Source organism: Haliaeetus leucocephalus, unplaced genomic scaffold (assembly GCF_000737465.1).
Source record: "Haliaeetus leucocephalus isolate CR32 unplaced genomic scaffold, Haliaeetus_leucocephalus-4.0 Scaffold173, whole genome shotgun sequence".
NCBI classification, from domain to species: domain Eukaryota; kingdom Metazoa; phylum Chordata; class Aves; order Accipitriformes; family Accipitridae; genus Haliaeetus; species Haliaeetus leucocephalus.
The window spans coordinates 13888149-13902687 of record NW_010972609.1 but is presented as its reverse complement, the minus strand read 5'-3'; the positions used below and the strand labels follow the sequence as shown (position 1 = coordinate 13902687).

Below are 14539 nucleotides of genomic sequence, written 5' to 3'. Positions count from 1 at the left end.
GGAAAGAGAGTCAAGAGATGCAGTTCTGGACCCATTTTCTAACTTGAAGTTCAATTTGAATTCAAATATTGTTCTTGATTGCAAATAAGCATTTGTATCCCCCAAAGAGAGAAATATTGCACCTGCAGTCCTGGATGAATGCAGAGGCTTTGGGACCTCTGAACAGACAGGTATTTTATGCCCAAACTCAAATAAGTGAGTGACTTAAAAATAACCTCCATAATTTAAGCACATTTTTATGAAGTTAATTTAGTCTGTGTGTGAGCTCGGAGACAAAGTTGCTTCCAGGATATATATGGAAAGCAGAGAGGTAGGCTGCTTGTTTTGAAACTGTGAAAAGGATATGCAAAGTGGCAGGGTAAAAACTGCACTTGTTTTTTCTTCAGGATATCTTTTTTGTAAGCAGCTCTGTGCTCAGTTCCTTTGTGAATGCCCTTGCCTTAGCCCTGCTTGCCCTCTTCTGTATTTCAGTCTGCTCATTTGTCCTAGCAGCCATTTGTTCCAGTGATGTATTTTCTCTTTGGCCCTGAAACTTTAAGGAGAGAGAAGGCAATTTATGTGAAAAATCACTTTATCCAGATTAATGACTGCTGCACTTGACTGTTATCACAGCGGTATTAGCTAGATTTTTTTTGTTGGAGTGAGAGAACAGAAACCACTTCTCAGATCCTTGCTGTCTGAAATTGTAGTTGCAGATACACGTCAGGTTGGTCCAGAAACAACGAGTACCTTCATGCAGTCAGAGGAAAAGCTATATGTGTAGAAGGTGTGGTTGAGGTGTGCTTTTAATATTAGGTAGTAATAAACCACTAATTGCCAGTGGATTCAGATGAAGGACCAGCATCAGGTCGTATAGCTGGGAGTCCATTGCCAAAAGCTGAGTTTGCAGAGAAAGAAACCCGGATGTTCATGTCTAGCAGGAAACAGGCAGAGTGTAACTGAATTACAGAATGTGCTTCTGCTCTTACGATGGTGTGAAGTCAGAAGTAGTTGGTGGCATTATTGCACGCCTGAGCTCAGAATCTAGCCACATGTATAGTTTTAATGCTTCAATCAAGATACATACTTCCTGTGGTGGGAGTGGGCAAGCTTGAAGGAATTATTTTAATCATAATACCCCAGCAAAAGCTCCTTAAATGTAAGGCAGCTGAGATGATATGATAAATTTCTCTTAGGATTCAGTGTCAGGATTTGGTGTAACACCTCCTGAAATTTTCCAGTTGTCTCCCTCTTTCCCTGTGTTATCAGAGCTGCCACTGTTGTGCAAGGGGAACTCTGGGGTCAGATGGATCTTAAGCTTTAGAGCATCTCCTGAAGGACAGTGGATGGGAAGTACTGTTCTGTTTCTGAAGGGTTTATAAAAGTCACCTAAAAGACATGGTTATCTCAAATCAGAGTAAGCTGAGAGAGGAGTACCTAAATGAAAATGGGACTGGTAGAAGTAAAAAGTAGCACAGAATGACGACTGCTTGACCTGTTAGCTAAGGCTCATATAAATGCAAAGTGCAGTGGAAGGGGAAGACCTACATGGGATTTACAGGGCTGAATTATTAGTATTCCTTATCGTAATGGAGAATTGAGCAGCCTTCACGCTGGGCCCTTGAGTTAGTGTTAAATAAAAATGGGGCAGATAAATCTATTTCTGGATTCTTAATACATTATAAAAGGAAAATTTGTTCATTAGGTGACTTTTAGATCCTGGATTAACCTGGATCTCACTTCTGGATGTAAGAAATTGCCCATTTATCAGTTGAGAATGACAGCATATAAACAGTGGGAGAAAAATATTTCTTGGGAGAAAGGATAGTCAACAGAAGCAGAAATTAAGTACATCAGGGACTACAAAGGAGTTTTCTAATTTCGTACACATTCAGATTATCAGCCTTTCTTCTATTCCTAAAATGCAGCTTGAGGTCTTCCTTGATTTTCCTTTTGGAGTAGAGTTTTTTGAAGACAAGGTCCAGCTGCAGTTGGTTTTTTTGTTTATAATTTAGCACTTACCAGAGCTATGAGTGTTTCTTCTGTTTTTTGGGGGTTTAGGCTCTACTTCCTCCAGACTAAAGGGATACTATTCTTTTACATTTCCATTCTCATCAGCAGTCGCAGATGCTGTAGCTTGCCTAGAAGGTTGCCAGCTCTTTTGAAGTTCTTCACATGAGGATGAAGGTGTGTCCTTCCTTATAGAAGTACTTTACCAAAAATGCTCAAGCAACTAGAATGCTGTTGACACACAGTCCATAGTTGTCGTTTGTAGCATCTAAAATGAAATTTAATCCCATTGTGTTTCTTGGTTCTTACTGCTGCATGTTTTGTGTGGCAAATAAAGTGCGACTTGGACACCTGGATTCTTTCAGTTTCATATCAGGTGGACTCCTGTGACTCAGTGAAGAACAAGTGAAGGCCAGGGCCCAAAGAAGTAAGAAAAACTGAATTCATTTAATGAGCTAAAAAGACAAACTTTTATTATTGTTGGGGAGGGAAAAGGAAGATATCTAGATAATTATAGGTTTTTTTAATCTTCCCTCATAAAATTACTAATGGTGTGAATTCTTCAGACATCGGTTGTATCAAGTGTTTGCAGGCTTCGTTTATTATCTACTAACCAAAATTAGTATTGTAGAACCAAAGCAATACCAAGCTTTTCTCCTACATTTCTGTTGAGAACACTGTATTTATTCAAGATTTTAGAAGCAAGTCTCTGGAAACCCCTGATCGCTTCAGAAAAGGATTCCCCTTTACACTATACAGCAGGCACTGAAACCATGATACAAAATTTATTTCATGCTAGAATTGTTTTGCATAACATTGTGCATGCATTTTACTCAGTACTAAATTGCATACAATGCTGTTGTCTTGTTTCTTAAACTTTGAGACCATTTATACTTGAGTATTTTCCTGATTTTGTACTATAAGTCCCAGTTTTAAAATAACATCTCTTTTGTTTAAAATTCATACTGATTACTTAATATGAACAATTTATGAAGGGTCTTTACGTTGGATCTATACATTGATAAAATACAACATAACCAGAGCTGGAAAATGAACCAGCTGTTACTGTCAGGTCCGAAGGAAGGTCCCATGTGTCACAAGCATGCCAACAAAAACAGACAGGAAAAAGTTTTTCTTATTTTTATACACTTCTAGTTGGATTAAAAGTTCTTGATTTCCATGTCGGTGTGATGAACTGTGAAGGCGTGGTCAATATGACCGATGACTGCCTGATTGCACTTTTTAAAACCATTACTCTGTATCTTGTATACAAAAAGAAGCGATCCATAGCAAAGAAATGTACAGTTTTATAATGTTTTACATTTTGGCTACAACAATGTATGTAAAAGTAAAGAGCTTTGAAAGAAAATATATAACTTTGCTTTTTTTTCTCCTTAATCATACATTTGCAGTGTTTCTTGGGTTTTGTTTTTTGTTTTTTGTTTTTTTCTAATTTTTGTCTTCATGCAATTCATGCTATGGAACAAAAAAATAGATTTAAAAAAAAAGGATCTTCTACAGTTTTGTTACATTTTGGCCGTAGAAAAAGCCTGCATCTCTAATACAACTCCAAAACCACGAAGAATCATCCATAAAACCTGCATGGAGCGAGTTAACTTTGTCCAAATGAGAAGGTCTTCTATGCCTGCACAGTTCCACACAGATGTTTATTAGCCATCAATGTTCATCTCCATCTTGCCTTGTCAGGTCACTCTGACTGCCTCTGTTGGCATATATTTAGCAATGACTGGACTTTCTTTGCAAAGATCTGCATGTAAAGAATACAATCAGTACTTGAGCCTCTTCCCTGCGCTTTTCACATCAAGCTCGGCATCTTAGTTTTAAAGGAAGGAGGAAAAGGTGAAATAGCTACATGCAGAGGCAGCCATATTCTTCTTCAACAGGATTTTTTTTCCCATGCAGTCAGCCAGACTGAGACCTCTCTACAGTGTATCTGAGTATTGCTTTCAGCTTAACATAGGCGCCCATGCAAAGTTTCATCCTACTGTGCTTGTTTGCTCAAACTCCTGCAGGGTTCCTATGGCTCAAAAATATCCTGAGAAAAGCAAAATCTTCCATCGTTGGCATGTTTCAGCATCGACTAAATGCCTAACCCATTCCATACAGAGCCAGTAGATCCACCATTAGCCAAAATAAGCATATACTAGCAGGATGCACCAGGAAGAAAACTGTCTGGTGCATCTACCCTTCATCCTATGTACTGAACCATGCAGCATGTATGGCCCACCAGTACTACGTAAATGCCTGCCTATTGTCATCTGAGTGCTATTTTAGGAGTGTTGTCACCTAGCATCAGTAGTAACACCATTCCCAGCAGGTGCTACTGTGAGACATTGCATCTTCAGACTTAGTCACCTGGATTATATGCAACATAGCATAGGCTAATTGAAAGTAAAGCTTTTTAGACCATTCTCTGCTACTGATCCATGCTACAAAATAGATGGGATGGGAGACCAAGAACGTCTCACTGGACTAGGAGAGCTGTAGGGCGCAGACACTGAGGATAATCCTATCGCTTTTCCACTTATGCCAGCTATGCTGTTAAGGCTCCGTGACATTTCGTAACCTTCATTTAAAAGAAAAATGCAAAGTACAGCATTGGATCAATGACAGAATGGACTAAGAATGAGGTCAACATTGTAGCCAGTTCAATAGCATCTGCATGCATGGACATGCCGAGAGTAGTATCGCTTGCAACATGACTTGAAAGGCCATTGGAGTAGAGAACAAGTTTAAAAATATATATATATATATTTAAAAAATCATCTTTTCTCAAGGATGGTCAGGCTATGTAATTGATCCTACAGGCAGCAACATGGTTGTATCCTAAAAAAACAAAAAGAGTCAGTGGGAGGGATTTTCTATGTCTCTGTCATACTCGTGCCTCTCCCTTCTACTTCATGCATTTTGACCTCAGGCAAAATTAAGGTTTCTGGTATCTTTGGGGGTGGGAGGGGGAAAAGGCAGCAAAATCCATAGAATTTATTGTGTTGCTATAGAGATACTACTCCTTTGTTCTCAGCATTAAAAAAAAAAAGAAAAAAGAAAGAAAACAAAATTGCATGCATTTGGTTTCCCTCCCCCCTCCCTCCTTCCCCCCTTCTTTTTCAGACATGCACGTAAACAGCTCAGCAAGTGTACAGAGAGTTGCACAAAGTATGGATGAAAGTCTGTTGGAACAACAATTAAGATGCTCTCAACGTGTTTCAAACAGGCCAACAATATGCTGACGTATATTACTCTTTAGCCAACCAGCCTCTGTTTCATTCAGTAACGAGAGGCGGTTGCAGTGCATCGTGAAAACCATACATTCTTCATCCCAAAGGATGTGCCATTTGGAGTGTTCCCCTGATCCACTGGAACCACCCGAACTCGCCCAGGCTGAATGAACGCGGCCAATGCTTATCCAATACAGAATCAAGTAAAACGCTTTGCTACAAAGGTAAATTTTAGAGGATATACTTTCATATGAAAGTCTTGTGGTCCAACTATATCTTTGTTGATGATAAGCTTTAAACTTATAAATACATACACTATCTATAACTGGCATTTACTATAACTATTGCCCATCATACAATGGCACATGGGAATTCTATAGTCCATACTCAGTGTATGGTTATATCATACAATCTTTGCAGTTTTAAAATATTGACTATATCATATGCTATATACAGTATACCAGTGATAAACACTGATTTGGAGAGAGATTTCTTCTCCAATTTTGCCATTCCTTATCAATGTTGATGCATATATATGTAACTAATTCTGGGTTTTATGGTTTCCTCATGTTAAATTATTTAAACAAAACAGCCTGTTTTAAGAAGGGAAGTTTTTTTTTCATTTGATTTGACTTCTCTTGGTAAATAGATTATTCTGACCATTAGCAAACTAAAATGCAGTTACTTCTGAGAGATCTGTAGCTGTCAGAAGTCTGAGAAACTAACTAGTAATGATTTATTTATGAAAGTGATTTTAGATGGATTATTTTCCAATTGTAAGACACCTGTGCTACCAGATGTTCTTGTATGCTTCTCTTTCTCTGTTGAATTAAACAGCTATGAATATCCAAATAATTTGTTTTAGTGCTCTGTTAAGGTAGCTGAATAATCATTTCATATTTCTTGAGGATGTTTTGCTTATGTGTTTTATCTTTTCTGTCTGCCACGTCCAAGTCTGTGCTCTTCAGAGTCTGGTAAGATCTGTGAGCTTTCTAAGCGGCAAACTTTCATTGCTATGAACTGTTAATTGGCCTCTCCTTGGGGGATGGGCTAATTTAAGGACATTGTAGAGCATCCTCCACTAAAGCTTACTGCACCAGCTGCGGTGGAAGACTCGGCTGGCTAGCATAGCTGCATGGGGTAGTTACAGCTCCTCAGGCTTTTCTTTCTGAAAGAAATAGGTTAGAAACTCCAAATGCAGACATCAGGTGGTGGTTTCCAGCCCAAACGTGCATGTCTACAGCAAGCACACTATTGCGTGCTACAACTACAGCTGACTTTCTCTTTTTTATTTAAAACGGTTGCTAACTACATGGTTACAGGACCCCAGCTACATACCCTTTCTTATTCCTCCATCAGGCGGGCAGGGATATTCCCCGGTTGATAAGAGGAAGCAGGGTCCATATCTCTCCCGAGTGCCAGAGCGGGTAAAGGGCAGGCCCTCATCAGGCGTAATAGCCTGGTCTATGTGGGGACAGTCTTCATTTGCCAGCGCCGCCTTGGCCACCTCACCATTCAGTTTCGAATCTTCAAACATATAAGCAGAAGGCTATTGAAACACTATGCACTGTTTGTTAGAGTTCCAGCTGCAAATTAAGGGTTCACAGCTAAAGAGTTCTATAGCGACACTATAAAAGGTAGCACATCTGTCCTAGACACTGCGTTCATGTGCACTGCACCAAAATAAAATGAAGTCTGTTAAGTGGGAGGAGAAACAAAACGTGATCGCGTTAGGTGTAACAGCAGCCACCTGTACTTCCGCATAGAGGGGCAGTTTCAGAAACGGGCGTGCATTGGTTCCTAGTCCTGCGAGCAGAAGACTGCGGTTAGAAATCAGATTACGTTTTTGCATGACATCGGATGGTGCATGAATGACCTGTTTGTCATGAAGCCGACTGTCGCTCAGAGCTTTGGAGAGGCAGTGGACTGTGAGTTGTGTTTTAGTATTTGAGTATATTCTGTTTGTGCTGATTTATACTTGTGTGCAATATTACTGAGGGGAAAATTCCTGTTCTTCCCCTCCCCAAAATTTACCCAGATTGTTTTATAGCATTTCTGGTATCAGTCGTGCAGAATGGCTGTACACGTTTTAGACACACAGAGTACATTACATATGGAAATATGACAGCAGAATGTGGATTTTTAAAAAAGCAATCCATTTTCTGATGTTTTCCTCTGAAACACATACAGTATTTGCAATGCCGGCACAGGACACTACATATAGAAAACACTACAGCAGGCCATGAATTTGGAAAATAGAGTAAAATTTACTCTCGGCTGTAAATAATGAAAATACGTTGTCGGATTTGCCCATTTTGCTCCACACATTCCCATGAGGATAGACTGAGCATAGTATGTTTTCTCTGTGTGACTTGTTTGACATTTATAAAACAATTTAAAGTGCTATTTAGTGTAGGATTTAATTTAGGGTTTTAAAGTGCGAATTAGTGTATTGAGAATATACTCGAAATATGGCACAGCTCAATATGAGTATTTTGGTTGAAGGGAGGAAAAAACAGTCAAAATGTGCTTTCTGAAGTTTCACAAATGCTGAGATATGTTAACTGAGTGGTATTGGCAGCATCCTACACCTCGGTTGCACAATGCTTATTACCTAGACACTGTAAGGCAATGGGTGGTCCTGCAAGTCTTTAAGGAAAGACAAACTCAATGGATAGACTTAATTTCAGTGCCTTTTCCAGATTCACATACTAGCTTGTTCTGAACACTACATGATACTATCATTTACTTTTCAGTGGTTTTGAAGCCAAGTAATAAAACAAGCCCAAAAGAAAAAATACATTAGGTAGGGTTTGGAGATATGATTCTGATCCTCTGGTTTCAGATGGACAACATAGATGAGTAGTAGGCAAAAGTCTTTTCAAGTTATATTTGTTGCTTTGCACACACACACACACAGATGTATATGACATATACTATGCATCTATCCATGCACCAGTAATTGTATTCTATGCCTTTTATTTAGAAGTCACTGGTTTGTCACAACATAAACTGTCTTTTCTGCAGATCTCGCCTCTGCCTCCTCCTTTCTTCTCCATGCAGAATTAGCCAATTTCCCCAAAAAGGGAGGTAGTAATGTTTCGGTTTGTGAGCAATGAAATAATTAGGTGTCTCAATACATTTTTTTAAATGGCAAAAGCTATAGGTGTTTTTAATACTTGCAGACACTAATTTCAATAGGATTCTAAAGTTTTAAGGTTGCACTGAGTTGCACTTCCTTTCTGTTCATAATACTTACTGCTATTTAATACCACTCTGCACAAAAACTTGGCATGGCTGCAATAGTAACTGTGAAATTGCAGGTACTGAGCTGTTGATTTAAAAATCACTTAGCTGTGTTTGGGGAGAGCTGCTGTTCTCATGGGGATAAGCAAAGAGCTGGGCTTCTTCATAAGCCTCTACTGCTACAAGCTGATGGCTCTAATCCTGAAATGAGGGAGGCAGCTGTGTCAGCAGAGCTTTGCATTGAAATCTCTGAGACTCCCACCGCTACACCAGAGCCTGGGTTTGCAAACTAAACTGTTAGTGATGGAGGGGGCACTGGTCCATTTCTGGAACTCAAAACACCTCTGAGCGGAGTGGTTGTGGGTCAGGTTGTTCACTGGTAACAGTTATTGATCCTTTTGGAAGAAGCTTGCAGGCTCTGTTGTGCTTGAATGACAAGGACATTGACCTTCTTGGAATTAATTTCTTAAATTGCATTATACTTCCCTAGCAACTTGAGCTGAAACTTGCTCTTGCAGCCTCCTCAGGAACCCTTAGTACTGATGAATTTTTCTGTATGCTTGTTGAAAAATCACAGCCTTGTTATTTGGGTACTGGTCTCTTCTATCAAGTAACTAGTGATACGACGAAAGGAAATAGCCTCAAGTTGTGCCAGGAGAGGTTTAGATTGGATATTAGAAAAAATTTCTTTACTGAAAGGGTTGTCAGGCATTGGAACTGCCCAGGGAAGTGGTGGAAACACGATCCATGGAGGTGTTCAAAAAACACGTAGACATGGCGCTTCAGGACATGGTTTAGTGGGCATGGTGGTGTTGGATTGACGGTTGGACTTGATGATCTTAAAGGTCTTTTCCAACCTGAACGATTCTATGATTTTATTTCTATTCAATAGGAAGAGAACAGAGTAGCTGAAGATGTGGACGAATCACTGAACTGTCCTACTAATGTCCCTTAAATATTCCATGCATGGGCCATGCCTTAGGGATCACATTCTGGATAGCAATGCCAGTCCACAGTGACAATTTTGCTAAATATTTAGGAAGCAGAAAAATTACTAGCACGGAAGACTGCATCTATTGCTGGTGTATATAAGTAAGTGTTAAGTAGAGTAGTTGTGTTCCAAACCACTGTCTGCAGCACCTAATTCTCTGAAGGTAGGACTCAGCAATCACGTGACATTTAATATGTGATTAGTCTGTTATGGGAACCAAGAAAACATCACTGATGTCATCAGCCCACAGTTAGAAGCTCCCCATTGTTTTCATTAGCAGATCTACATGCCGAACAATTTCAGGAATGAGGTCTAAAGATGGAATGTAATTATGTTATTTTTAGTTGATTTCTCAAGTTTCAATTTGCATGATGGCTTTTTCCAAGAGTGACCTTGGGTTTGAGAGAACTCCAGATAAAGCAAAACTATTGAAACCATTACTGTCTGGTGACTACCAGTCTGGTTATACCAGTGACGATTACTTCTAGGTGCTTAAAACTTCTAAGGCTTGATTCTGACCTACCAAATTCACATGAGTCTTTCCATCCCTGCTAGCAGAATATGAATTAGGCTTGTACAGAATTTTTTGTTCTTTAGGTTCTGTTTCATGAAGAAAAGTCAATGTTACCATCTCTGTTTTACAGATGGGTAGAACTACCATGCAGTGAAGTGACTTGCCCACTACTATGTAAGAGGTTATTTACAACAAAATCTTCTAACTCTCAGCTTGGCACCTTATCTCCATAATTCTCCTATCTGTGAATACCTAGTTAACTGCACCAGCTTTAAACATTCTCCTGCAGAGATTTGGCTGGGAGGCTAAAGAAAGTATTCAGCAGATCTCCCGGGTGAGTAGTTTGTTTCACAAATACCTCATTTGTGTGGTTTCCACTTTCTTTTTTTCCTGTCTCATGTATCTCCATTTGCAAAAAAGTGCTATTAAAATGCCTCAAGTGTTTCCAAGCAAACACTGAATTTCAAACTGGGGGAGAGGGATTCTGAAAAAAAAAAACTTAGGAGAACTGCTGGATTTTGCATTAGTATATTCTGCTTATTGTGGAGAAGCACAGTAGAGACTGCCCATGCACTTCTGCATGGCTCATCTCTTTTGTCATAGCAAATGGTTGCACAGTGTCATAGTGACTTCACCAGTGCTGCTGGTTTCGATTATAAGCTGGAGTCTGACACTGAATCTCCACCTGTTTGAACTGCACCTGACTTTCAGAGTATCAGTGGACATAATTGTTTGATATATTCATTGATCTCAATCTATGCTTGGAAATGTGGCACTTGTACAGAAGTTCTTTCTATACTGGGAAAGTCTCCCCACTCGTCTTCCCTTAAGCGAACACTGCCATTCTCCAACAGCTGCCAAGAATCAAGTTCCTGGTCTACTCTTCATACCTTAGATGTCTTAAGAAATTGTGTGGGCTAGGGATGGTCCCAACTCAAACTGCTTCCTCTTGGGGTTGTAGCTGCTCCCCCGCCCTTTGTCTCCCATGTGTCTACAGAGCTGTGAAGTGGTCACTTACCCCAAAGACTGGATGAGTTGAAAGGCACTCTCAGGGTGGACCGTTTTCAGTCCTTACAGGATTGTAAATCCAATGCCTTTTCCAGTCCTTATAGAAACTTCTGTAGGTTGTAACCACTTTGACTGAAACAGGGCTGAGAGAAACTCCATAATTCATAGCATGGTATCCATGCATATTTACCCAGGAGTCATTATCTCACTACATGAACCATGCCAGATTCTTTGACATTGTGCTAAAGATGATGGGGTCTTCCAAGCCCTAGATCAGAAATACAGCAATTAAGAGACATAGTGCTGTTTCCTTTGGTCATATTAGGTCACTGGCAATCTCTTACAGAAGAATACAGACTGTCTTCCTCTAGTCTATCCTTGTTTAAGGATTAAAAGAGACAAGGACCCAGCTTGAGTACCTACAAATTCCCTGAACAGCCATTTGCCATGCCAGAAAGGCTTGGGGAACTCCAAGGTTCTGCGACCCTGTTACAAGGAAAGGGGTTGACAGGCAGGAAGGAGGTATGAGCAGCTGAGTGCAAAACAGGGCCAGAACTGAGAAAGACATTTGCTTGAAAGATTAAGATCTTTCTGCTGGGGACACCTTGTCTGACTAAAGTTACATTCCACACTAGCACCCCATGTACACCTAAAAATAAATCTACAGCTTGTCTAGATCTCAACTGTGCTGTTACAGCCCTGATCCCAAACTTGGGATTGCCATTATTACAGTCTGTGGATAGTCCCACTCCTGACCAATTAAGAGTACCCTTTGGTTCTCATGCAGAGCTTGAGGGTCATTTTCATATGCACATTTTGAACCCCTGTTGCTAACCCTAGTATGCACAGTAGCTGCCTGAAGTCTTTTATGAAGAAGGATCTCCATGAGGTCCCTCACAGCAGAGACCTTTAATCCAACTGGATCTCTGCAGAAAGTAATGGTACATTGTCCATTGAGTGACTTAATTACTCTTCTGTTTTTCAGTCCTCTTGCACTTTTCTGGTGATATAAAAGGGCTGTTAATGTGGCAAACATTAGTTGTGACATACTACACTGGCAACAGGAAACTCTCTTGGTATGATGTTTTTCCCTGGCTCTTGGGCTAGTGATAGAATGGTACAGAAACTGAGGTGCATGGCCAAGGTGAGGGTGGAGAGCTGCTGTGCTCTAGCTTTTCTTAGCTACAAGCCTATTAGCTGGAAGTGGGAAGTAGAGCAGCTGTGAGGCTCCTGTAGTTGCTGCTGGAGGACAGAATTTTGCAGCTGTCTTTATTCTAGAGAAAACGCAAAGATCTTACATTCCTTTCTGCATCCTGTTTTTGCAGAATCAGTTTTGCCTGATACTTCTTGTGCTAAGCAAATGATTATGATGAAGTTAAGAGTATGAATCCAAGTATTCAAAGACATCTACTCTGATTTGTGGACGGGTTAAGAGCTGGTCAGCATCTGAAAATACCCATTGACTTTATATCCTTAAACTTCTCTCTGAGATGCTGCATGGAAAGGAAATATTTACAGTTCAATTCCCTACTCTCTTGAGTCCCTTCAATTCAAATTTCACTCCCGTTAGCAAGTTGGTTTTGTTTTAGTTGCCTGGATAGTGTTTACTGCCTGATAATGTTCATTGGCCACTCATCAGTTGCATCAATATAAATCACTTTATTTTTTTATACTAGACTCCATCTAAACTCTGCTGTGCTTCTTCACTGATTAAGCAAGGGTCAGAGTGTAATAGCAAATCAGGAATCAGGAACTGCACACTGAGAAAAATATGCTTTTCTTGAGTTAGTACATGGCTATAGCGATTTCTGAGTTAACATAGAATTTACTGACAATTAAGAATAAGATTAGTAGCAATAAACTTCATGCTGTCACTCTAGAAAATGATCAGAAATGTCTATGCTCTATTTTTTTATAATTCTTTCAAAGTAGTGTTTGGGGGTAATTGGGGGAGATTGTAAACAAAATACTTTGCTCAGGACCTGATTCAGCAAAATAACAATTATGCTTCTGTGCCAGTCTTTGGCTACAGAAATCAATTTTTATGGGCTCCAGAGCCTCATGCAGGATTAAGAAACATGGATCCCATGGGTAGGGTCTCTTTTTTGTTGTTGTTAAATCAGGTCCTTCGAGTGAAAGGGATATAACTAAATTAAATTAGAAAAAGGATTATGGAGAAGGTATATTAAACCACAGACAAAGGATGATGAAATGATGAAATTACGGCTTGGAGAGTATGGAAGGAAGTATAGCATAGAGAAGAACAGCATAGAAAATACAGGTTTGAACCTTTGAAAATGAGTAATGGTGTGTCAGCATGGGCATGACTGGTTTTCAAAATGGCAGTGAAAAAAATCCTAAACTGGTAGGTTTGTGAATTTTTTCTGCTGGAGAATAATGAAAATTATTTTTTCCCATGCAGTCTATCTGAAAAAAAGAAGGTAATTTAACTAAGTAGCTCTATTGTCATACCAAGTACTTACTCTTTGCATTAATACCTTGCATCAGGTTTTGTGTCACAATCTCAGTGAAGTTACCTATAGTCTGTGACATTCCTTGTTCTTTTGCATTAAAGAACTGTATTGTAATCTCCTCGGCTGCCAAACATGGAGCTCAGGTTGATGGGAATTGGAGAAAAACTTCACAGAATAAAATGTGACAGTCTGTAACATACACAAGTTGCAAGCAACGTACAGTAATAACAAGTAAATGTTAACAAACAGAGCGAAAGAGAGAAAGAGAAAAAAGAGAGAAAATGTGAAGAACATGTAAAAGAATTAAGATTCCTATATAACAACTTGATTTTAGTTACCCCAATATTCTAAGGCCATTAAAATAAAAATCTTTATTAGTTCTAGGTATCTTTAATAAAGTTTCCTGCTTTTTATATTACTGCATATTTTGAAAGTTGCTATGAATCTCTTCTGAGTAGATGTCACACTGATGGACTTTACACTGGCACGAGAGCAGAATTTAGTATGCTACATGAATACGCAGAATCCTTCCGATCAAACCTACCTCTTCAACATTTACTCACCACCTTGTTGACCTGGGTCCCTCCAGGAAGCCGTGTCCCCCAGTAAAGGCACTCCAGTGACGGTGGTGACCGCCTCTCCCAGTACTAACTGGCCAACATAGTAACATCACTCCCAGAGAATATCACCTCTGAGAGGTACTACTTCTTGAAGTGACGTGACAGTATGTTGGCTGCCTACCTATTGGTACTGCTAGAGGAAGTACAGGAGCTCTAGTTAAGTAGATCCAGTGCATCTTGCTATTATAAGTATTATTGGATATGTGCTTAATACAGTGCTGAGAACTGTTGCTCCTGGAAGTGCTGCATTGCAAAGAGCTCTGAAAGATCCTTCCTAGTTTTATCCTGACACTTCTGGGGTTTCTCTTATACCCATCCTGAACTTCTGAGAGTCTCACTAACACCATATTCTGTAGAGCACAGTGGGGCATTGACAGGTCAGGTAGAAGTTGCAGGAAAATGCAGTCAGGTGAGTCATGCTACGATCTTATATTACTGCTCTGACTGAGGAATACAGT

General features: G+C 39.7%; 1 protein-coding gene across 4 annotated transcripts in view; it reads right to left on the bottom strand.

Annotated features, from left to right (window-relative positions):
- Positions 1–2639: 2639 nt before the first annotated feature.
- KCNC1 (potassium voltage-gated channel, Shaw-related subfamily, member 1) overlaps positions 2640–14539 on the bottom strand; it is a 111203-nt gene continuing 99303 nt past the window's right edge. Inside the window, exons 3-4 of one of the 4 annotated variants that reach the window (XM_010563844.1) lie at positions 6567–6755; positions 2640–3757 (exon numbers count right to left, since the gene is read on the bottom strand). In XM_010563844.1, the coding sequence (XP_010562146.1) occupies positions 3693–3757; positions 6567–6755 (254 nt within the window). In that variant the 3' untranslated portion in view covers positions 2640–3692. Of the gene's footprint in view, positions 4577–6566; positions 6756–14539 lie in introns of all 4 variants that reach the window. The other 3 variants (XM_010563843.1, XM_010563845.1, XM_010563846.1) reach the window with 3 other exon arrangements.